Genomic DNA, 26,926 nt, shown 5'->3' on the forward strand with positions numbered 1-26,926 from the left:
ATGACCATTCTGCAATCACATTTTCCCGTTAGTGAGGGATTCTTATATCTATTCCCCTTTGTCTTCTTGTAAATAAAAGTCTTTACAAAGCTGAGGCAGGAAAAATACTAGATGAGCTTCGTACCACTCTTCCTTTATTAAGATTTTCTGGTATGGGAAAGGTCAGTAACTAATTCCCTTCAGATTACAGACTGAGTCAGATCCAAAAATTTAAACAAAAAACAGTATTAGAAAAGCCAATAAATGAACCCAGAATCATCTTATTGTGTAACAGCTTTCCTAAATATCTCCATGCTCTTATCACTCTGACCTTCATCCTTACCCCTAAACTTAAGTCCTTAAAACATGGTTAAGATTTGGTGTACTGAAATGGAAAGATCTTCAAAATAAAAAGAGAAACTTTATTCCGTGCTTGCACAGTATCCAACACCTGGGTGCCTTGAGCCTAAATGGAGTATGTAGGCGCTCCAGAAACTTAGTTACTTCACGCTGCATTAAAAATCTTGATCAGAACCAAACCCAGGCATTTGCAACTTAAACAGATTCTTTTACTGCTGAGAGATTCAAGGTCACATTAGAAGAAAATCAGCATATATCACAGGCTGTTACCATCATCTGCTAGAGCCAGAGGACATGGGAAAAGTGGGGAACTGCTTGTCAGAGCAGACAGGAATGCTGGGATAGCCTCCTAAAAGCCTGCTATGATTTTTCTCCAAACATCCCTACTTCTTCAGCACTGCAGCTTTAGTTTCTCCATAGGTTACTTCTCTCACTCTGCCCTGGGGAACTGTCCTTACCTGACCAGTGAGGAGGAGGAGGAAGGGACTAGTGCAACAAGCAGTATACCACACTTCTGCTGGGCTAAGGTGTCAGGGGAACAGGACCCACTGAAGGATGGGAAGGCCAACGGTAGGGGTGATGGGTCTCCAGTGCCCACACCAACTGGATGGGGATTCCAGACTCACTTATCCTCAGTCTCTCACTTGACCTGTTCATGCTGATTAATGAGCTGAGAATGAACTCTGGGAACACTTCCTACTTGAACTTTGGCAGTGCAAGGCATTTTGAAACACAGGACCAGGAGGACCAGGGGATCAGGCTGCAACCCAAACACTGAAAACATAAGCATGCTTCGGGCTCTCAATTCAGATTCTGACATGGGAACAACATTAGAAACTATTAGTAAAAATGTACAGCTTAATTCAAATTATATAAATTTTAACAGATGGGGTAAGGAAAACTACAGTCCCTTGAGATTCCATTGGAAATCTTTTACGCATCCATTTTAATTTTTCACATGTGAATACACATATACTCACTTTTTTCTTAGCTATGTAGCTCTTACACTCATTGACATGTTTTAAGACTAAATTTCACCTTCTGAAAACTACTGCTGGCTTTAGTATTATAAAAAAACATCCATCTATGTGGCGTCTTCATTATTCTTTTACACTGTGAATATCCAGCAAAGCTATGCCAATATGAAGAAAAATAATGTCTTAAAGTAAGTTTAGGCATGCAGACATATAAGGAACATGCAAGAATCCTTTTGCATCATTTGGAATTTTCCCCAAGATTGAACTAGAACACTGATTCAAATTGTAGATATTATCCAGAAACCAGTATTAGGCTCACTAATACCAAAAAACCCAAACCCAAACCATTAGTAGCTCAAATGAATGGCAGGGGAATCTAACAGCTGAAGTACAGAGTAGATGAGAAAAATTCTGACTTGTAATCTCAACTCTCCCACCAGCTTGCAGTCCAGCCTCAGACAAATTACTAACCAGTAGTATTTGGCTACCTACAAAGTTCTGCTTCTATTTACAAGGAATGCTTGTGAGATCTTAGACTTTACTTATTCACTACATATTAAAACCTCTTTAATGATTATTTTCCTACTAAATTCTATTGATGTCACAGGATTGCAGAAAGAAAAGCTTGCAGACAGGTCTTAACTAAACCTCCATCATTTCTTTGGAATTTCATAAATTACGAGTTCTTCATCCAAGTTCTTCCTTTTTTACACAATACCAACTCTTGACAGGGAACTAAACATATTCACAATATTTGTCTTTTGCTGCACTCTGCTGGAACAATCAATTTTTCAACTGAAAGCAACATCGTTCCATGCACAATGGAAAAGTTAACAAGAGAGAGGCAAAAATTCAGGACTCTAATTGCCTGTAAAAATTCACTCTTGAAGCACGTGTATTTTTAAAAACAGAATTTAGACATTTAAATGAGTATTTAGTTGACCAAATAAAGTGGCCTATTTTCAAAGATAGAGCACCTGAAACAGTCCTAGATTGAAGAGGATTACAAGAAGGCTCCATACTGCTCAGAATAAAGCTACACCAAATTAAATGCCTCAATAAGGCACTGAAAAGCTTCTTGAAACACAGACTGGAAAAGCCCCGAATTGTATGCAGCATTTTAACTGCCCTTCACCTGATAAACGCATGATTTTGAAAGAGCAACAGAAACCTGACGCCCTCCATTTGATCCCTGATCAAAATATGAAAAACTTAAGAGACAATATAGGTTCCTATAACAATTGCAGAAAGTGAGACAAGACTTACAATCTCTTAAAAAAATTTACTCTAATTTACTGGACATTTGATGGAATTCTAAAATTTACAGTCCTATTTTTTCATTAGAAAATGAAGAAACTTCCCTGCACTGGAGAACAGACCTCAGCCCTTGTTAACACTCAGAGCTATTAACTCCCATGATAACTCATTCTGGCTGAGGATCTGCTCCAGAAGCATCCAAACATGCTACACAAATTCAATGTGACCTCCTATTAGCAAAATGCACCTGTGATCAAAACAAAGACTTTTTTCTCTCTTCCCATCCCCAGAGAGTAAACTCCTTTGCAAGTGGCCGTAAACTTCAAAGAACAAAAATTGTAAGGGGGAAAGTAAGTATCACAGATGCAACAAGATAGAAATGTCACAGCCTTGTTCAAGCAGTCTTCTGAGGGCAATAAGGAAAAGCTTTCACTCTTGAACCTGTCTTGGGAGTTGCAAATACAGATGTTGGCATCAGTCCCAGAACACAAAGGATCCTTTTCAGTTTTTACTAATACCTACTAAAATTGTCTCTTGGCATTTTTGCTTGGAAAGAAAACTAAGGAATAACCCTTCTTAATGCTTTGTAATCCACATGAATCTCAAAAACTCTTCTCAGGGAAGGGTTTCCACAGAACTTTACAGATTGCCTTGCTGAATTCAAAACCAAGAATAAATACAGACAATAGCCAACAAATCACTGAAACCCTCACATGAATAGTGAAGTAATGATTGCAGAGCTTACATATATCAAATGTATAAATGATTTCCGTGAAACTTTATGTTTTGTTTCCTGTGTCACTATCTGCTTGAAAGGTTGCAGTCCTTAGCCTAAAATTGGACAGGCAAACTGGTTTCTCTGTAGCTGCACTGCTGGTATTCCCCCTGCCACTACCCTCAAAAAAGTTTAATAGAAATACATTTGAGAAAATTAAAACTGGATTTCATGGAATCATATTTATACAACAGCAGCCAAATGTTTCTCTGTTCCATAGATGGGTTTCTCACAGAAGAAGAATCACATGAGCAAGATGAAGACTCGTATCAAGGTGGATTTTTCTATTTGCCTCTGATGTCTTTTTAAAAGCAGAAGGTCAGTGATATCACAGCAATAAACATAAATGGAGAGTTATACCTCAAACTGTAGCCATGCCAGTCTGCAATTTTTAACCCATGATGTAAAAAAGCATATGGGAAGAACAGATGAAGGAACTTCTTTGAGACACGGGGCTTCCAAAAGCAAATGAATAGCACAAGCTATTTAAGAGCTCCTTAAGGAGAGCAGTGGTTTAAGTAATGGGTAGGAATAAACACATCTGTTGTAGACAAGCTTACACTACTATGGATCTCAGGGAAAAAAAAAAAAAATGTAGAAGCAGGAATGAATCATACAATCAGAGACTGGTTTGTGCTGGAAGGGACCTTAAAGCTCACCCAGTTCCAACCCCCTGCCACGGGCAGGGACACCTTCCACTAGAGCAGGTTGCTCCAAGCCCCATCCAACCTACCCTTGAACACTGCCAGGGATGGGGCAGCCACAGCTTCTCTGGGCACCCTGTGCCAGCGCCTCACCACCCTCACAGGGACAAGTTTCTTGAACGAAGTAGGATATCTTTGCACATGACAGGGAATTTCACATTGTGGAATTTTACCTAATTGCAATTAGGAACTACAATCTCTTCACATGCTCTTATACAATGGAAAAATAGCAACATAAAGCAAAATAAAATACTGAAGGTTCACCTGCAAGCTGTTGATGACTTCTGCAGTTTATAATTCCTGTATATAATTAAAAACATAGGAAAAATTATTTTAAAATTTGTCAGAAAAGACAATTCAACAGATGTTGGAATGCATCATATTCTTTGGGACTCTGATCACACAACAAAGAATTTTTCCCAAAAGGAGGAAAAAAACATCTCAAAAGATAGCTATTAGTAGCCAACAAGTTATCTGCTTCTTATTTTTTTCCACAATAACAAAAGAAAAGAAATTGAGTGTATCAGATGCTCATAAACGAAAAAAGGAATAAATGTAGCTTGAAGACATAGAACATACTGAAACACAACAGTCTTTTGGAAAATACTCCTTTTAAGACAGACTTTCAATTGCCTGTTGGAACGTAACAGACAGCTCACGCACAATGAAATGCTCATTAAGGAGAAATGAAAGAAATCAGGAAAATGCAAAAAGTTTACTTTTCCTCCAGCAAAGCAGAGTTTTCTCAAACCTCTGAAACCCCATTCACATCAGAACCGAGGCAAGGGCTACTGTTTTCTTTAACACAACAAATCTATTTAGCTAGCAAATATTTAACCAATAGCTAGAAGTTGCTCTTTAAGTACTAAATAATGAGATGTAATTAAGGTAGCAAAGGCAAAAGGCTCCTAATTTAGGCATTTCTATGGTATAGTGTTTAAATTATAGGTTTTATACAAAGCGCATGGGCCAGTGCACAAGAAAAAAATCCAATTTTAATGGAATGCAGAACAAATTAACATTTTAACATCATAATACTCCTCAATTGTGTAATGGGATTTTGCTAAGTGTCACAGAACAGAAAATAAAAGTAACACTCCAAGGTATGCTTGTTAACCTCTTCAAGCTAAATATATTACAAGCCTACTGACAGCAGTAAATAGACACATTGTAACATGAAAGACTCTGAATTCAAAGGCCTTTAATAGGTGTTGCTTTTTCTAAGTAGATTGGCCTGAAGAGTATAAACAATGAACAAGATAAAAAATTATGTTATCCATACCAAATACTTTCAAATTTCCTAAAGGGAAATGGAACAATTCCTTTAAAAATACCATTTAAAAAAAACTAACTCCTTTGATATAGAATGTTTTTTCTCCACCTCTCCTTCCCATGTTACAGGAATTTACCCTGGCAAGCATAGTCTTCAGCACCCATACATGATGGGTTTTAGGTTGACTGAAAGGCTTGCTGGAAAAATCATGATTATAACTGTTATGGTCAAAACCTGCCATCTCAACGTTTCAGTGTCCTGGTTGTCCATACAACAAGGAACTCAGGTAAACGCTTCATTTTAAAATTACTAAATAATACCAAGTCTGTATCCACAAAAAATAGACAACATAAAAACAAGAAATTGGCAGCCACGACATTTTGCAAAACTCAAGGCAAGCAGAATAGGCAGAACATTCTATGTAATAAAAGCCTTAATGTAACAGCTCTGTAGTTATGACACTCATCATTATTGTCTTCTTCCTTCCCAACTTTTGACCCCCTCAGTTCATTACACCAACTTTTCCTGCAACCACCTTTTTCCTTTGCATACTGGTTTAAATTATCCACAACAGAATAATCAAACGGTTCACAATGTAGAAATACCTACTGTGGAAGTTATAAGTTGAGCACAACTGAAACGTGAAACAGACCACCTGAGATGCCAACCGGCAAGAAGAAATGCAGAAGAAAGTTCTTTTCCCTTTTGTTTTTGTCAATTTACAGGCTTAAACAACAGTTTCACTCCAAAATAAACTGTATCTTTTATTTACAAGATCTAAATTGGGAGACTGACCACGCAAGTTACATTTTTCCTCAGAGAGGTAGCGGCTAGAGCAGAGGCTCTGAGCTGACTGCAGGGGCATACACACAAACACAGTTATTTTAGTTTTGAAGTTTCTATGCTATTTTTTTAATTCTTTTTCTGTTTTTTCCTTCAGGAATCCAAAGTCCACTACACTAGTACCTTTGGTAAGTAATACCAAACAGAATCCAAAGTCAGGTGATCAGGAATGTGCAACGAAGAAGTAAGCACTGGTAGATGTACTGATGACCCGAGGTCTATTCCCACCTCTGACACTGGTCTATACAAGTAATTTCAGGCCAGCCATCATCAGTGACTAAATCAAATGTCACATCTGTAAGAGTATCCAAGATCAACGAAACACTGATTTGCATGCTCACTCTCCATATGGTAAATGGAAATAATTGTGAACAGTGATGTAAAATGATTTTAGATTAAGTTAGCAGACAAAAGATACAGCAAAGATACAACAGTAAACAAATCAACTTCCATACCCAGCTCACACCAAGATCTAAAAGCATTAGATAAGCAAATAATTTAGTGAATTTGACCCTCAAATATTTATGTCCCAGATGCTTGTTTTGTTTGCTTGGTTGTTCTGGGGGAGAGAGGGAGGTCTTTTTGTTTTGGTTTGGTTTTAAATCACAGTCTGGCATAAAATGCTATTAAATTACATGATTTATGTAGCTCTTCCCCTTATTTAGTTGTTGGTATAATGAACATAAAAGTCAAGACAAGCCCAAGCATTCCACTGAATCCACGTATCCAAGTCTCCAGAACTCAGCATGAATTTGAAACCAACACATACTTGCCATCCAACCACAACACAAATTATCTACTGTACATGAAAAAAAACCAGTATCACTTGTTGCGAGCTTACACCAGAACATGATCCAGTTCAATGTTATTTCAGCCACCTGAAGGCACAGCATCCATGTACACATGGGTTAAACAAGTATAGTAGCCACCACAAGCATAAAAGCAAGCTTTTAAAATTACATCAGCAGCCACCAAAAATGTCCTTAGTACTGCATGTAGAAATTAACCAAACCTGGTAATAATTTAATGTTCACTTAATGGATCACATCTGGACCCCTCAAAATGAGTAATTTCACAAAGATCATGTATCCAAATTTGCAAAGGAGCAACTGTATCTTCCACCATGTGCACTCACTAGTTGTTCTCAACTGTAAAGCTTTCATGCCTCAAATGCTTCTGTACTGCATAATTACAGAGCTGATACAGAAAACTGTCTAAGGAGCATGAAATAATACTGTCTCCCATTATGAAAACGGCATCAATTTTTTTGATTCAAGTGTTGATTACACTACTGCAGAACACTTCCTCTCTTGCTTATGGAGTACATTTCTCCCAGTGAAAGAACCTGTCAATAATTCACAGGTATCTGATATTTCAGATGATCAGATTTGACGTTTCCTTTCTTTGAGGAATTGCAACCAGGTCCATTTTCACTTCATGTTTCTCTCCTTACCTCATGTCCCATCTACTGATTTAGGAAGTTGAACACTTTATAATTTATAATCTACAATATAGCTGTAATACAAAATAAGTATGGGCATGACAACTTTTGAAGTAAACATAGTGTCCCAATCTCTTGAAAGTGTTAAGTCCTGTTCCTTGCAATATTTTAACACTTGCAATGAGTGGAGCACTTCGATCGTTGGTGGTTTGTGGTCAGTGGCAAATAAAACTCATTATGTTCTATTCACTAAAACACATGGAATGTCATTAAAGTTCCATTAACTCTTTGTTCAAGCCCCTTAACTCCTTTCCTTGCTTATTAATTGGTTGATAAAAATCTCAGAAGTGATCATTAATGACTGAGTATTCTCTCTAGAGTCACACTTCAGACACACATGGCCTCAGGAACATTTTGGGAATGATTCATTACTTGATTAGTAAGGACTTTTACCTCAAAGCAAAACCATTAGGGTTTATCATGCATGACTCAAAGGCTACATATCACACCCTCTCCCGTAACAGTCATTTTCACCAGATAATGTCAGTGAGAACTACACCCATAGTATAAATTGGCTCTTTTTTGGCTTGAATAAATACACTGTTCTTTGGAGGAGTTATATTTAACTTCTCTTGTTTCACTGCTGTTTCTGCTAAATGTAGCTTTTTCATAGGCACTAAAAGTAGCCTATTGGCTATTACATATAATTAAAATTCTCTATTTTACTGGTGTTCAAACAGTGTTATGTTTCTGTTCCTGAAGACTTACTGAGTTTTAACAGTGGAATACTTACAGTGTCATCAAAGCCCCTTTTTTATTAGAAGATGTATTCCAAAAATGTCTGAAAGTAGTTAGCCGTGCTTGGGAAGCATATATTAGGATTGCTGGCACAACTCTTTTGTATTCTTGTCTGCGGTAGCAATTACTTGCTCCAGGGTGGGACTGTCTTCACTTAAGATCAGCCAGTTTTTGGGACAAATAGGTATAATAGCTCATAAGGGAGGGAGTTAGATGCACGTTAAAGCTGGAAATGACGTGGCCATCACAGGAGAAAGAAGTTGGAAGTAAAACATCCTTGTATGTACAGATGTGGCACAAAGTGCCTCAACTGGGGTCTGCTGGGCTGCATCCAGTCTGGCCTGCCACATTTCCACAAAGGACAATTTCAGCTACACTGTGTTATGTCATACAGGCCTATCTCCTGAATGACTCCCCTTGAACCTGTGAACAGCCAACTCAGAACACCCACTGCCTCATTCAGATCACCAAAGGACCAGAGGAATGGTTTTAGTTAGTATTTTTTCCCCAAAAAACCACCCTGCGTGCAGTTCCCGCTTTAGAGCTGTTGCACCAGTGTGACCCGTCCGAGGATTCCCCAAGCACTGAGTCAGTCCTCATGCATAGGGGCAGACTGGTATAAAGGCAATGGCAGGAAGTGATTTATGTCACTCCTTGTGACATATTCTTTGGCGCTTCTTGTGATATTCGTTTCAGTGATTCATGTGTTTTTGAAGGGGAAAAATTAATATTCCTTTGTAGGGTAGATCTTGTATCCTCAGCCTGACAGGAGTTCACCAGACCATATGAGGGCTTTCTGTAGGGATTGAAAGAACTTGTGTGCACTGTAAAATGGACAATTACTGGCACACAGTATTTGACACATAAAATACTGCTTGACAAGGTTTCAACACTCTTGCTTGATCACAAACCACAATGGAAGAGAGACATCACAGGCATGATCAGCAGCACTAGAGTGAAAATTCCTCACAACTGTCCTGTTAAGTAAGATGTGCTCAAAGGAACTCTAAGTTCCTTTAAATTGAGTCCAAAATTCAGATTAATGACATATTCTGGTGAAACCTCAAGAAACAAATATTTAGTGCACTTCTTATGGCCTCCTAAATGACATCCAGGAATACAAAATATTTGCTTTTTCTCCTTACATTTAGCTTTGAAAGTTTATTGTATCATAGCATTCTCTTTCTGGATGCTTTTCTAAGAAAACATTAAGTTAACTCTTCGACATGTGCTGAATGCTCTTTTTGTGTATTTTAGAATATACTTGAACAGAGCTGCAAGTCACATCCTCCATGCTTTAATCAGGTGTTGTTCTAAAATTCTTTTTTTCTTTCTTTGTATAATTATTTTTCTCAAAGATTAACTTTAAATATGATTATTTGAATGTCCACTTTCAAGCCTAAAATGGACCCTGTCACATAGTATGGCTACTTCATGTCACTCTGAAAACATGGGATTGAACTGCTCCAAAAGGATCAATCAGGTTGTAGGACATGCTATCCATAAACATAACGTAACACACGTAAATATCAATCCTGCCCTGTGGCATGAAACTGTGGGCCAGTCCTAAGTTTTAGCAGCTGACATTAATCCACAGCACAATTGCTGAAATTCCATCTCAAAACCATGAGCTAGTCCATCTTTCTGTTTAAATTAGGCTATGACAAAGAAACAGTTGTATAATGAAGTTCGTGAAGTTCTAACAACATTAGAAGCACCTTTCTTCAAAACTGCCATGTCAAAGACAAAGGGCAACTCCTATTACATTACTTATTAAAGGAACCAGTGCATTCATTTAGAGATATACAACTTCCAAATCTTTCACCAAATTCCTCCGTTTCTACTGAATGCTCAAGATCTCCAACTAACATCCAGAGCTGTATACATGAGTGACAGCTCAGATCACAGACCTCAGGGAAAACGACTACCCTTTAAAAAGCTCTCTCAGTCACAGACAACAAATTCCTCCACACTTTATTGCTGCATAAAGAATTAAAATTGATGTCCTGATGGAATTGCTGTCTTTATTCTAAATGAGGAGTCATAGTATCTCTACCTGGAGGCAATTGTGTGTGGTGACCACTTTTAACAACCCGATGGTGAAATGCTACACTTGCTTTCCAGCACTGCTAGCTATACAAACAAGATAGAGAATATAAGAGTGCTGAAGGGAGAACAAATGAAGGAGATTACCCTGAAAAATTATCTGTAGGAACGGTCCCTCTTCCTATTCCCTGTAAACAGTAACCTGTGAGCACCTCCTGAAATCTGATAGACTGAACACTTTTCCCCTTGTTTCAAGCGGAGTTTTTAAGTGAAAAATTCCAGTGCACATGAATTTCTTAGAGCTGCAATTCATATGCAGAACCCATAATAAGCAAGACCAAGCCAAGTTAAATACAAACCATATACTAAAGCCAGCAGAATGAACTGGACAACTTTGAGTTTACAGAGCAAGAACTGAAAATTACGTTGAAAGCCACTTTGTTGCCGCTTACAGCCAAGTATTTCTGTGAGACAAGCTATTCAGTAATTATATAAATGACCATGATGGGACAGCTGAATCAGCAGAAAATAAAGGGAATAAACTTGCAGCATCAATTAGTTCTAGCAGTCCTATCCAGAAAAGCATATTAGTTTCTCTTACTAATGGCAAGACACTCTCAAACTCATAAAGTACCTTAAAGAAATAAAAGATACAATGTATCACCAGTCAAAAACAAAGACCCACTGTTGTAGAACATGTAGTTATTAAACCTAGACGTCTAAGGTTAGATAGCTCTGCTGGCCATTTATGCCAGACTTACTCTGTTGGTCCATTCCTAGCTTCTGTTGTTTCCAATGACAACACAAATTTTTTCAGTGACATGAAGATCCAGAAATCATTAAGTTCCTCTCTAGATCTGTTTTAATTAGGCTGGGAGGTGAGAGACACTATTAGTATTTCTACTGACTCAGGAACATCATCCGCCTTGTCTGCTCAGATGGCTACTGCCACTCAGCACTAGCACACTGGCTTGAGAGTGCCGAGATAAGCAATTACAGGAGCATTGCTGGGGCCATGGTTGGAAGTTGCGAGTCTTAGAAAGCACAAGCCAGTTAACACCAAAGAAACTTCAGAACATGGGGGAACAGGTACTGTGCAATAGTGGCATCGAAGAAGAAGGGAGCAATGCTTATGACACACAATGGAAGTGTGGGAATACAGGACACAGGTGTTTGCTTCATGATTTGTCCTAAGTTTCCCACCTTTTACTGTAGTACAATGCAAGGCAGACGTAATTGCTTTGTCCTTAAATTGTTTTGTAAAATTGAACTGCTCCATCTTGTCCAAGATTCGTGTTTTAAGTACTTAAAACTGGTTAAGCAACAACAGTTAGTGCCCTAGGAGAACTCCACCCCGGCGTTTGAAATTCATCCCCAGAATCATAGAATCCTTCCTCCTCTTTCCCCAAAAGAATGTACCTGCTGTAGCCTTCTGAACATGGTTACAGGGTTAAGCACAGCTTACAGCTAGACACAAGCCAGTATTGCTTTGATTCATTAGGATAAAATCCATGTGGGTTCAAATAATAAACCAAATTACCTGATTTTTATGACACTTGTTAATTCCAGCTTGTACCTGGAAACCCAAATAATGTATGTCAAGAGTCAACACATGAAAATTATCATTCTCAGGCAAGCACCTGTAGCTACTGCCAACTATGATTTTTTTATTTACTTTAATAAGACAGAAAGCACATCGTAGACATTAAAGATCATTAAATTACACTTTCAAGCAATAACATGCCTCTAGTAAGTGAGCATTATACAAAGTACATGCTGTTTACAGCAGCTACCACCATAAAATGCACTGCAATCTCATTTTGTATTTGAAGTCCTTTAAACTACAAAGCATCTATGCAATCTCAACTACTGTGCAATTGCTTTTAAATTCCTATAATTAAATTCCTTTCTTAGAACAGCAGCTAGCAGCATGTCCAATTGCACTGGTCATTTTTTAACCAGAGATGAAGAAATTAATCACGGGCATACAAATAGGATCTACAGCAAATCAATTCTTCCATTATTTTTATAGCACCTACATAGCACAAATCATTCCTGAACTTTGCGAGAATAACACTTCCTTTTTCCAATCTGCAAGGCTACTATGTATCAAAAAGCTTTTCCTTCTAGAATGGAACACCTGATGCCACTATTTGTTAACTGCTGTTAAATCTCTCTCAAATCTATTTAGACCTAGAATATTACTTCAGAAAGAGAAATGATGGAAGAAAAGATTAAACAGGACTATAAAACGAAACACAAGCTTTTCATCATTGCATACGCTGATGCCTGCTTATATATTTCTTTGTTATTTTCAAGATGGAAAGTAAGGCTAAAGCTTACTTACAATAAACCCATTAGTAATTGTGCTGTAGTACTAAATACATCCTGCCTTGTTGGCAACGTATTTTATTGTGGGATTTATCATATCTATTTTATTACAAAACCCCCCAGAACTTCTATATCACTTATTCAGAGTTCAATCCAAATTCCACTGAAGCAAATAAGTCATTCCACTTAACTCTATGAGGTACGGATCATTATTCTTCATTGGATGCATTGTGCATTAGGAAAATCACTGAACACAACCATGGGGCTCAAAACAGACAACTTTCCAAAAGGAAATATAGACACAACTTGTTTGAAGAATTCTTCTGAAAAGCAGCATTCTCAAAAATAGAATCATATCAATTCCAATGTCAAAAAGGCTACATACTTTTTGGAGTGAGACTTTATACTGTTCGTATTTATCCGGCCTTATTATTCCTTTACTGAAAACACATGTACCACTTCAACTATTTGCATTAGATATACTTATTCAAATAAAGACAGAAGATTAGACTGAATTAAAGACAACAAGGCATTTTCTAATATAGGAAATGCATCATTGAGAAAATTCATTTCAACCACATAGCGAAGAGACAATATTAAATCCTACCACAACTCTTGCTTTCAAACCAACATATGCAGCAATGGGGTTCTCTATGGTAATTACTATTTTGCTACACTTTTGTTTGTACTAACAATAATGACAATTCTTTGTTGCAAGGAGATTCGCAAAGGCGGACAACAAAGGAAATCTATCAAGAAAAATGTGAGCTTGCCTAAAAGGAAGCTTTAACAAACACTGGAAAATTATGCATTTTTTCTCTGGAAAGAAATCTTTACCCTCATTCTCCTTTCAACCACACTAATTCTAATTAAAAAAGCTTACAACATTAATTATCAGGAAAAGCACCCACTTAATTTGGGTTTCAAGGACCTCATAAAATAAGCTTCTGCAGAATCCATTTATTTCAACTACCTGATTTTTGTCATATTCTCAGAACGCACCTTTCAATTCAACTGCATAAGAAAACTGTCCAGCACATCACAGTCGCTTTTAAGTTGAAAGGCTACAGTTCTACACAGCAAAAGCAGACTTAAGAGACTCGCTTCTGTTTATCTTTAGGGCTTATTTAGTCATGCCATTTCCAAGTGTTACAGAATCACCCATCTATCGCAGCAATACCTATTTCTTGAAGTAAGCAGAAAAACCCCACTTTCAAACTTAAAGCATCTCATAGTTAATTCATTCACAGTAAAGACTGAAACAAAGGCAAATTTCTTTTGACTCATGTATATCTGGAAAGGCAGTTTTCTTCAGTTTAGAGAAATATTTTCTTAGAGCAAACAATAAGGAAAAATATTTGCCCTTAACACCTTTGGTTTTTAATTGCTGTGATATACAACAGTGCATAAAGGTAAGTATTTTTTCCAACAAGGAATCTAATTGTGACTCAGCCTCTCTAACAAGGCATATTGGAAAGTAAAATCAGATGCTCCAAAAGAAAATGCACAAAGTAACTTCTTAGCAAAGGGGACGCATCATGACACAAGTGTTATTCTAAAGCAATGCAGAGCTAAGGCAGGAAAAGGAAGAAAAACTGTGTTATTCCTTGGTACTTCCAGTATGGGGATGGTTTAGGAATGAATGCTATCGCATTCTGGAATAGTTAGAACATAAAATCCCTGTAGGGAAGGACATGGTCAGCCTCAGACAATTTTGTTGTGGATGTTACACTGGCCAAACCATTCCAACCAGTTTACAGTGTACCATAAAATATTTACATAAGCTATGAACTATAAAATATTTTCACATGAACTATAAAATATTTACACTATCAACATCAGTAAGGAAAGAATGATGTGCTGTCAAGCTGGTGTGACCCAGGAGTAAAGATTTTGTGGTTGCAGATGAAATAAAACTATTGCAAATCATCTGGAAAGTTACAGGGAAAATTAGGTTAAACAAATTACTGCTTCCTGGTCTGCTGGATGGTAAATGTAACCAGGAAAGCATAGCTTATATGCTTTAAGCTGAGTTTGACCAACAACATAAAGAAAGGTTAGGCTCATAATCAAACTGTACTGACCTCTCTGAATGTTCCTTCTAGCAAGGTATCCAGATGTTGAAGCGGAGCAGGAGTTTTGTCTTTGAATCGTGTCAGCAATCGCCGCTCAATAGCTCGAAACTGTGCAGCCCTTTGCGATAACAGCTCCTGAAGTTTTTCCTCATTCAAACGTAGCTGCAATTTAAGAGTTTTCAGGAATTCAGGTTAAGGGTCGTATATGTTATGTATGCACATTCCAAATGAAATGGGAAAACTGTAGTAAAATTTTTGGGAGAGTGTGCATTATGCAAATATAATGTCATTTATACCAGTTTCATATTTTATACTTCTCGTGAAGCTTATTAACATTTTCAAGAATTATCTTTTCCCACTGAAATCAAAGCTAATTGTCAACAGTCACAATAATCTATAAAATGCATAAATATGTCATCAAGAAGCCTAATAACAAGAGTGAAATTTCACCACCAGTATCTCAAGGCTTCTTCTCAGTTTGGTATGCTATTTATGACACCTACACACAGTGTATTGAATTCCATATTCATCGCAGCAGAAAAGTAGATTGTTATTCTCTAAAGCATGAATAGAAGTACTAAATTCTGTGCTGTTTGAATGACTTTTTCTGAAGTAAATCCTTTCTCCTTTTACATACACTGATCACCTTCTTGAAGTGTTGTCCTGGGTTCAGCAGTAGCAGTCTTTATGCTCCTTCTTAATAGCTGAACTTAGATCAACACTGGATATCTTAATGCCCAGATAACAACAATTCTTATTTTATCTTTTTATCACCTTACCACTCTTTTTTTGCAGCACCAAACTTCCTATTTCCTGAAAGCCAAATGCCTGTGATAACTATAGTTTTTAATCTAATCAGCCATAGTACTAACATATGAACAATTTTTAAACCAGCAGAACAGCAATGATTCATATACCTCAAAATGTCTATCAATTAGTTCAAAATATTCTTGCAGGGGAATGGAACCAGAAAATGTACATGTGAAATCTTTGCAGTTTTGCTTCTTGAAATGTTCTTCAAGTCGATGCCTCAGCTCTTTTGTTATCAGCCAAAGGTCTTCCAACTGATCACTCTGGATCCTATATCGTTCTTTGAAAACAAGAACAAATACAGGACTAATAAACACACATTTAAACCACATACATTCACTATACAACATAGTGTAGCTAACACACAAATGGAACTTGTTAACTGCATCCTAAGTCTATACGAGATTTTCCTAAGAGATACATGTTCATTAGTGTTAAAGAAATACTTGTATTTTGTGGATGTTAGTCCTAAATACTCACTCTTTTGTTTTAACTTTAAAAGCAGTTTCATAGCACAAAATAGAAGTATTTACTGCTTCAGGACTATTTACTTTTCAGTATGGGCCTGCTCATGAAGAACAAAAAGCTCTGAAGAACTACCATAATAAGGAAACAAGACAATTACTGGATGATATTAAGTCATCACAACAGGCTGTCCACAGTTCTCTGCCATAATATAACTTAGTGAGCTGTTTTGAGGGTTGGAGGCAGAACCAGGGTCAATTCACTTTAAACCATGACAAAAGCAAGGCATCCTAAGCATCAGGCAACAGTGTGAACAAACCAACTCCAATTTACCTAAAATCCTGAATATCTTTTGGAAATGGTTATTGAGTTCTTCGATAATACAGTCAATAGAATTCTAATTACATCACCACTTCCTATTCTAGTTTTATAGTATATATATATATAAACATATATATATAAACATATATCTATATGTTTTAGTAGGAAAAGTATTACTCTAACTAGTCAACAGACAACAATATTCATCTTTAATAGAGCTATGCTTCAATCTAGATACAGCTAATGTTAGCAGAAGGTGATTTTTATCCATTTGCATCCCATGGCTTTGTAAAAGTGCTGTAGTGTACAAATGAAAGTGTTAAACTGAAGTGAAAACACAAATCCTGTTTGTGCCAGTGTTATCTGTCCCAACAAATTCACTTACCTTACCACATTTTAGTAAACTGCAAATTATCAAGTTAGTGGGATAAGATTTTATTTCTGTTGTTTCTTGTTCACATTCATATAATAATGCATATATCATATATAACTTCCAGGAAATCAGAATTAATTAAATATGGAGACAAAAACATTGTGGAATACCACAGCAGCATTTTTTATCCAGATAAATACTTTCGAACAACAGTTCCTTATTTCTTTTCATTACATATCTACCAATACTTTATCCAAAAGGATAGACAAACGTAGCTATGAGGGAAAAGAGCTGCTGGGACTTGATACAAACAAGTTCTTTCTTTGCCCTTGTTAACAAGGTTCACAGTAAATCAAATTAACCAGAATTCTTTAGAACTTGAATGTACTTATTTGAAATTTTCTCAACATTAGTAATTCAAGATTGTTTGACATTACCACTGGCATCATTCCCAGGATACTTATTTCACTGAACAAAGAATGATAAATTCTGTTTACAGTGTAACAGGAAAGAAGCAAGTTTTATTTAAAAACATGCCTGTTAAAGAAAAGAACACCATCTGCTCCAGATAACATTCAACCTAATGTCCATTTTTTAAACACTCACAATGTAACGGCTGGACTGAGCTGAGTATCACCATACTTTGCCTTAAGTGATTTTTTCCTTGAGGGAAATTAGCTCAGATGTTTTCAGGCCAAATCAACAGTCATTATATTTATAATTGACATATCTAATACATTAATGTTTTAAAATGGATAAAATTAATTTCCTCCAAAATGCATATTTGATTTCCATACATTGTTTGTTGGTCAATACAAACGCAATCTAATTTTACCATGGCCTGAGAGCACTGCAGCCATTTGCTTTACATGATCTTTCATCTCTCAAAAATAGACAAATTAGATTTAGAAACTGTATGAAACAGAATCTTTAATTGTAGGTGCTTTAAACAGAAATGCAATTAAAAAGAAAATAGAAATAACTGTGCTTCTGCTCATCCTGTGCTTTTATAGCAGCTCACCAACTTGTGTTTGGTTTTTGTTAAAGTAAGCTCTGTTACAGAAAATTACAATAGATTGTCAGAAAATACTCAAACAGAAAAACAGGAGACTGAGAAGCACCAATAGGCTAAATAGATTACAAAGGCTTTTAACACTACAGCTGATCCATCCAACTAGCACAACCTGCATTAAGAATGGTTGCCCTGCCAGCAGGTTATCTGAAAGAAATCTGGAAGATTCAGTTCATCTCTCAGCCAGGAAACCCACATTAGCAGCCACAATTAGCAGTCAAGCCTCCTTTATGCTTCTATTAAAAGGCAGTTATAAAACACTCCAGCGAAGAAACAAACAAATTTAAAAACTTAATCTACATGAGGCAAGATACTTTCTATATCTTGTACTTTCTGTATCTGTGTATTAACTGTCAAAATAAACTTCAGGCCGGGTCCTTTGCAGCAGTGCTTTTGACAGGCTGAAGTAGCATCTTCAATTACTACAATGTTCAAACTGGATTAGCTAATACAAGTAAAAACAAATGTTCACTAGATGCCATTCATGTTTGCAGCCTTAACAGGGAAACCCAAATGAACCTGGAGACTTTCATACCTACAAGCAGTTCTTCCTGTTCAGAACTTAAAGTCCAGTTGATAGGGAATATGGAAAAAGATCTCTGCTTCCATTGACCAAGATCAACTTCTTTCATGGAAAACCATAAATAAGGATTGATCGGTCCCAATGGACTTTTTTACTTTTCTGAAACACCATTACTTCTAGTCTGTTTATCTGCATGTACAGTTTTCTTTTTGAAGACTATCTTGACAATGATAATGTTGCATAAGCACTTTTACAAAGTGTAAACTAAGTGCTAAATTAATATGTAATAAACTAATGTAAATATATGCAATTTTGTCTGCATTCATTAGTTCCAGGGAAGAGCTGTCTACTCAAGCACAATCATCTTAGTATCATGAAATTCTACCAACGTTTTTTTATTATGGATAGTCTTTGCTCATAAAAATATTCTGAATTATGTTTCAGTATCAGACCTTTTACAATTTATTTGTTTTAAATAAGTTTTACTTGGGTAATATTTTGAATAAGCATATCCCCCTCAGAAATTCTGTAACCAACCCAATCCAATCCATGAAATGAATGCTGGAAACATAAAAGATGGCATCAAACAACTCATTTGTTTTCTAAAGTCAGGATTCCCAGACACAAGAAATGAGTAGTCACGCTAAGAGAAACAGATATTTTGAATCTTCCTTGTAAACCGAACTTCACAAGTAAAGCAGTGTGGGAAAGTTTATAGTAGGACTGCAAGCGTCATTCCAAGCGAGTGAATAAACAAACCTGAAAGGAAAAGATTGAGGGTTTGGGGTAGGGGAATTAAAAGTTATAGCCTCACTAGAAGCTCAAATGCATGAATAACATGGACACAAATTTGTTCCTTACACAGTATTGGATTTAGCAACTATGCAAAATAAATTTCAAATTAAAGGATTTAAATTGCCATGTAGGAAAAAGGCAGTTGTTACCTTTACATCCTTTCATTTTCAGAAACTATCACTGCACATCCAGTTAGTTTAAACTGTTTAAGTCATACTATTTAAACAAATATTAAAAACAAACTAACCATAAACCAGCATGCAAGTAATGCATACACAAACCAGTGTAAATGGATTCAAACTTCAGAAATATAAAGTGAATCTTGGTACCATGACAGTTACTCTCCAAACGGTTTCTGGTTTTCCCGCATTTGATTACATTAGAAAGGGTATTAAATATTATCCTGGAGCTCACAGCTGATGTCACCAATGTCTGTATAACCCATCATGAATATCAATTTTTGAAAACCAAGAGGCAGATTATTTTTGCATCAAAGGAATTTTACAACAACAAACTAGATTCTGCTTTCTCCTTCAAAACAGTTTTCATTAAGCATTCACACACTGTTCCATTTGAACTCCCTGCCACACCACAATAGGTACTATAGCTTTTCAATTTGTTAGTCTGCTGTATTAAATGAAGACCTTGTGCTCTGCTGGCATGGAAAACGTTAAACTGAAGTGATTTGGTTCTGATGCATATGCCAAGAAAGAGTTTAGTGAGTTGAGTAGCTGTACAACGCAAGACCGTAACTCTCCAAAATGAAGAGAATCAAACTTTTTTAAATAGCACAAAGTGGTTGTAACATGACCACTTAATTCACAAACTGCCGTATACAAGAGACACTGGACCAAGTAACACCATATCTACATGCATCTTCATATATTCTGTGAACATAATAGGAAGGATATAGAATCCATAATCCTATGCTTACAAAGATATACAAGCATCTAGAGACAGGCATTTACTTAGAGGCAGAAAAGCAAGTAAGCAGGGTCTGACATCTAATTAAAGGATTTCTGAACGTCAGGGGAGAGTTAGAAACCTGCTTTTTAATCCCTTTTAGAAATCCCAGTAGATGCCTACTCCCAAACACAGATGTTGAAATACCTTTGAGGAAAAGAGGGGTTTTTCATTATTACAATGACAGTATTAACGCATGAATAAAAACATTACTAAAAACTTGATAAGAATTCAGCTTCTTCAGAGGATTGGCACTGTAGTGTACTATATCTTCAGTAGGATTTTTTGGTCTGTTGTAAAATTTTGTGCCTTTCCTAGTAATATCATTGGATACCAGAGAGGGGATGAGAATTAGTCAGCTAACACTTTGAAAGTCCTGTGTTAATTCTCACACAGTTATTATCTTGCTTTGCATGATTCACATCCTCATTTTATACATATATTAACTAATAATCAGGTTTCCTTTAGCATGAATTCTTATAGCACTTACGTGATGTTTTCGAAGCAAGAAGAGTGGCTTTTGAACCACTTAAAAACTGAAATCCCAGAACATTCGCCTGGTCCTCCTCAGATGGATCAACAAAGTCTGAAAGAGAAAGTTGAACAGTCTCCTATAATCCGATGCTGGGATTCAACAAACCTCAAGCCACAGCCAGGATCACATCAACCTCTGCACAAGCAATTTAGGAAAGGCAATCTGAGACTTATCCCCTTCTTAGGGCTCAGAAGTAAAGGCGAGCAGCGGTATTTTGGTATACCCTCCCTTCATTCACATGTGGAAGCTGAGTCACACACTGCTGTTTCTTCCCCAGCCTGGAAACAAGAGGTAGATTTGTGAAGACTTGTGATTAGCATAAAGCGCAAAGACTATCACCTTTTAGCAGATGTGTACAACATCCGTACATTTGTCACCTCCAATTTATGCAAAAATTCTGCAGAAATTATCCATGAAAATGTTTCCAGCTTTCAATACAGAGCACAACAAACATCTACCTTGCTCAAACCAGCTACTCTGCAAAGTCCATGCATGCCCACCTTTCTTTTCATTCCAAACAGTGAATCATACTAGGCTAAAAGGGTCCACTTAAGAGTACTGTACTTTAAAAACTACTCCATACCACCTCTCCTCCCAACCTTCCCCTAAAAACAAGGCAAACATGGAGCAGAAGAGATACAACTCTTATTGCGCATACCAGGAATCTGAATTTCCTTTGCCGATCACATCAATATGGTTTTGTTGAGTTCTCTCCCCCCACCCCCTAAATCACTGAAAATGGGATGAACAGAAATCAGAAGATCTTAATACCGTCTTTTCGAGCACATTAGGCCTATGCTTTCTCCTGCATTTTTAACAGCGCATCTCTAGGTTAAAAATAGAATACAATACCGTATTTTGAAAGCATTATTGCTTGGCCATAATGGAAGCCTACGATTAAAACCCCAAAATGTAGACCTTTGAAAAAAAGGTTTCTCTGTTTCAATTAAGTGTTCCATAAAACACCCTTAAAAAGAAAAAAAAAGGTATATTTATTCTCAAAGTGAAGAAAACCAGGTTACCAAAAAACCCAACCATGTCTAATCCACTGCTCTCAGACAAACGTACTTCAGAAAGAGATGCAACTCCACCTTAAAAATACCATATTAAAGTTGTTGGCCCATACGGTTCTCAGCAAACTGTTTCAGAACCTTAGTCCTCTGAAGTTCAGAAACTTAATCACTGCCAGACTTAACTTATTCAAAATCTCTTTATAAGCCCTTGTCCCAGTTTCAGCTGTAGCAGTTATTTTTCTCTTTCCTAGTAGCTGGTGCAGTCCTGTGTTTTGGCTTTAGTCTGAGAACAATGCTGATAAACACATTTACAGTCTAGTTGCTGCTAAGTAGCACTTAACCCTGATATGGTCAGGCTGGGTATCGGTCAGCAGGTGGGTGGTGAGCAATTGTATTGTGCATCACTTGGGTTTATTGTTCTTTTTCCCTTGCCTCTTTTAGTTTAAGATTCTTTCCCCTTGTTTTTCCCCTTACTATTATTAGTAGTAGTAGTTTTATATTCAACTTTAGTTATTGGACTGTTCTTATCTCGTGGGGTTTACATTCTTTTCATTCTCCTCCCCATCCCACCCAGATGAGGGGGTGAGCAAATGGCTGTGTGGTGCTGAGTTACCAGCTGGGCTTAAACCACAACAGCCCTGTTTATTCATTTCTTCTAGTGCTAATATGATCATCTAGATCCATGATACAGCCACAAAATATTTACTGAAGTCAACTGTATTCCCTTTTTTTGCCTGTGTTTTATTAAGCTAAATGAGTCACTTTTCTTATTTCTCCTCAAATCCCTAGATAACACTCATGGCCTTTCTTTTATTACACTTCTGAGTTTAAATTAATTTTTATTTAGTAACAGCAACCAGCACTCAGTGTGACAATGCATAGTAATATGATAGTTACCTGCATGGAAACATTTTGTCTAATGCATCCTCAGCTCTTATCTGCTTGTTTATGATTGTACCAGATTGTACTACAACAGTATTTCTGTGGTAACTTCCACCTCCTCTATCTCTTCCAAATTATGAGCTCATAATTACAGCAGAAATTATTTTCATAATATTACACTTTATAGTACTCAATTTTATTCTTTTCCAGTCCTAAATGGCACCTAATTACTCCTTTATACTATTTTAATACTCTCCTAAGTAGAAAAAGTAGCTCAGTTTTGTGAATTAGAAGATATCACTAAGTACACGTTATCTTTCTGGTCCAAGAAAGCTATTACTAAAAAAAAAAATCAGCTCCAGACAGCTGTATCAAGAACTCTACTCCATTATTTCTTTCAAAATACAGTGTTTCAACATTCTAACATTAATTTTGTTAATTACCTCATTACTTTGCACAGACGAACAATTCCTGTTGGAGGTCCCAACATATTTTCTATTACAGACATAATTTAAAACCTACCTGGAAAAATGGTGAGAAAACTGATGGGAGGTTTATTGGTATCAATAGTTATCTTGTGGTTTGCTGCTTTTGATGGTTGAGCTGGAGAGCAAATTAATCGTAAAGGCAGACTGAAGTTACACTGTGCAGCTTTCAGTATTCCTAAAATGAAAGAACACAGATTCATCTTCCATACCCATATTCTGAATACAAGACACTTCATACTTCTACCCTCAGAGGGGTGTAACAAGATATATTTAACATGATTAAGGGGTACATTAAAACAAAAACTATGCAAAAATCTCAAATTTTGTTCTATTTTCCACCTAAAAATACCTGTAAATTTGAATACTTCTAATTACATTTTCAAGTGAACACTTTCAACTAAATGGGAAAGCAAGAGTTATTAGTTAATTCCACTGTATACCTGTATTTATACCAATTAACATGTGATGAAGATCAACATTTTAATGCTCTAGACAAACAATTCTACTTTAACATAGACCACAGCTGTGTGGTTACTCCTGATACTTCAAACAGAAAACTGAAGCATTTATGTTTTCACCAGGAGTAACACAAACTAGATCTTTTTTAAGAACAGAGTTACTCTCTTTTACACTCTTAAATAAATCTATACTACCTTTGTAGCATCTGTCAGAGGTTTGTGGCTTAGCAAAAATGTATCTCAGACATTGATACCCAAAGGTATATTAAATTCTGGTTTTCAGCTTACTGCATCATAATGAAACAGAACTGTACAACAAACAGGCTACTGCCTTTGATGTTCAGGATCTAATATATGCAATTAAATCAGAATGGTGCAAGAGAAAAGAGGATGTTTGTTATATGTGAAAGGTAGAAGTGAAAGGCAGGAGTGCTACTTGCTATGAAATATGGAGTTATTACAACCAGATTATGGGTTTTTTGAGGACGATTTTTTGATTAAGGAGCTAACAGGGAAACCTTGTTTTGTTCAGGTACAGACATCACTATCAGCAGAAACACCTGTCATATTGATATCAGTGTTAACATTATCTCATCTCAATCTCTCATTGTTCTCTCATTTTCTCCCAAATAACCCACAGAAGACAAACATGAACCCAACACTTATCTCAGCAGAATTTAACATAGTACGTTTTCAGAGAGAATAAAGTAAGTTACTGTCATAGATTTTATAGAGGCAGAAAAGTCATGAAACTGAATAGCTACACAAGTTATCAGTCCTGTCAGCTTAGCAGGTTAACGTAAAAATAGAGTTCAACCATTTAGCAGTCATCCAAGCAACCCTTTTTGCTCACAATTTTGCCTGCTGCTTCACATAGCCCCTGCAATGAAAAATTCTAAGACTTATCTCAGGGGACAAATTCTGTAACAACACTCGGATTCATCCCTTTAGGTTGTTGGTTCAGTAGCTCTTTTGGCTGGCTGTTAATGCCTCCAAGTAAGTTTCTGCATCAGCTTGTAGAAAGTAAAATCAGTGTGAAACAAGCAGAAAGCTTAAGACAGATCCTCGAAACTAGGATATCCCTGGGTTCCAAGGAAAATTTCTGAAAAAATACTTGACAAAAAACCCATGACCCTTCAGAATGATTCACTCAACTTTATCTTCATCATCTGAAGGGAAAATCAAGATCTTTTCTTGATGACAACATAACACAAACATCTTACTACTGAACTTAGATATGGAGATTTATCAACAGGAAAAAAAACAGTGACAAAACTAGCTAAAAATATGTTTTCTTCTTGTTTCAAACCAGCTTTTTTCTAGATAGTCTGCTCTCAGTCTCCCTCACCAGAAACACTGTTTCAGTATTTCAAAGGTCAAATCAAAACTAAATCAAATAGTATCTGGCTTCAGAAGGGACTGGAGAGATTTCTAGTTGATGAGTCCAAAACAACTATATATAAGAAAACCAAATCAAAAAGCACCAATAAAATTTATCATTACAGTGAAAAACTCTTGCTGGGAAAGGCTTTCAGAATATTTTAGCATTTTAAATGGTAGTAAAGAAACATGAAGCGGTAGCCAAGTGTGGCAGCCAGAACTTCCACAATCCTTTGGCGTTATGTCTAGCAATACATTTCACTTCATCTGGAGTTGTGATACATTGCATGATACATAATTTTAACACTGTAATAAAGAAAGAATGTGGAAAGAATCAGATTAACTACAAATCTGAAGTACAATGGAAATTTTGTAACATTACCTCATAAATTGCTACGATTTAAAGGCATACTATGCACTTACCTGATAAAAGCAATAAAAGTTCCATGCACTATAGTTACAATTCACTTACAAGTTACTCATGCATTCGTCTTATTTATATTTGAAACATAACACTGATGTACACAATAAAAAACATTAAAGCTGAGATCTCTAGTTTAAGATGTTAAATATTCAGAGAATTTATGCTTTTCCTGATATTGATGACCCTGCATTTACCCAGTCCAGTGCACCTCGGAGTAACCCAAATAAATGTCCCAGATGATTCTACTAAGTTTACTAAGCTCCACAACATTCTCTTCAGCATCAGGTGTTTATCTTGAGTAGAAATTTCTTAAAATCCAAATATTCTTTTTTTAGAATGTTACCCTTTCAAAAGATATAAATCTATTTTAAGACAGTTTATTTATATATTTACTCTATTTTTTACTAATTTTTAAAGTCACTTTATATAGCAGAAATCTTCCCACAAACTCATAGCTACTCTTGCCAAGAGTGGTATTTTATGGAGATGGTTCAAGTACCTATTTCTCATACAGCACCTCAAAGTCACCTGAAATATCCAGAAACCAGAAAAGGGTGCCAGTAACACAGTTACCTAATTTTCCACTTTACTTAGTATGCTTGTAAAAGCACAAGTTAGTGAAGTAACTGCTACAAGGCTGTATCTTTTCAACACATGTATGCAACTACATTGCAAACTACCCTTCTCTCTTTCTAGTCTACCAATGCATAAGCTTTAGTCCTTGTGTTAGTTTTGTCTTTTAATTGCACCTTTTGTCAACATCATATCTATCACAACCACAGCTAAGTTTTGTATTGCTGGTATTCTTGGTTAGAAAGCAGCCTTTTAGCCTTGAATAACATGTTTCCAACAGGAATTGGAATGAAAAGCTGTTAAGTGACACCATTCTCAGAGCAATTCAGGCCAAACAGCGTAACATTAGCTACAAATCCTTAATAGCCATTTCAGTTGCACAAAAAAAGCTACAGCTTACCTGCTGAAGTTCTTGCTGAACCTTGAAAAAAATAGCTCAAAATATGGTAAAACAAGAACATACAATTGTGTTTCCTGTTTCCAATCTCAACACACATGGCACTTAATACTTTGCAAAAGTCCTACGTTTTATATGAGGAAATGCATTATACTTCAAGAAATGTCTTCACTACTTTATTTTCTCCATGGTTTATGTCTAATCCTCATTTACTTTCAATTCTCTCAAATATTCACACCTTCATAGCATCAACTCAAGGATAATGAGAACTTACAGAAATAATAGACAAAATAACAGCTCCCTTCCAAATCTGTTTTATCCAGCATATGCTGTCGCTCATGAAACCATTCAAACTTTGCCATTTTCTCCATTCACTCACCTTCAGGAAAGAGCTCTACAGTATAACCAGCAACGGGACAAAAGAGAAGATCAAAAAAAAAAAAAAGAATATGTAAGATGCTACTCAAATAAGGAAAACAGCAAGTGTAGTAACAGTTTTTCAAGAACTTAAAGAGACATTTATTAAGTAAACAACACATAAAGACATAATCCTAGCCAAAAAGCAGGCATGAGACCACATTCATCAACAGTGCAA

General features: G+C 36.4%; 1 protein-coding gene across 1 annotated transcript in view; it reads right to left on the reverse strand.

The window, feature by feature from the left end:
• The window catches only part of BBS9 (Bardet-Biedl syndrome 9), a gene marked incomplete at its 3' end in the record, with an annotated part of 276,367 nt that overhangs the window by 194,622 nt on the left and 54,819 nt on the right, over nt 1–26,926 (reverse strand). Inside the window, exons 15-19 of the mRNA XM_080611280.1 lie at nt 26,711–26,725; nt 23,134–23,274; nt 20,672–20,767; nt 15,777–15,949; nt 14,869–15,021 (exon numbers count right to left, since the gene is read on the reverse strand). Coding sequence (XP_080467406.1) covers nt 14,869–15,021; nt 15,777–15,949; nt 20,672–20,767; nt 23,134–23,274; nt 26,711–26,725 — 578 coding nt within the window. The remainder of the gene's footprint in view (nt 1–14,868; nt 15,022–15,776; nt 15,950–20,671; nt 20,768–23,133; nt 23,275–26,710; nt 26,726–26,926) is intronic.

This window comes from Psittacula echo (genome assembly GCF_963264785.1).
Source record: "Psittacula echo genome assembly, chromosome: 2".
Lineage (NCBI taxonomy): Eukaryota > Metazoa > Chordata > Aves > Psittaciformes > Psittacidae > Psittacula > Psittacula echo.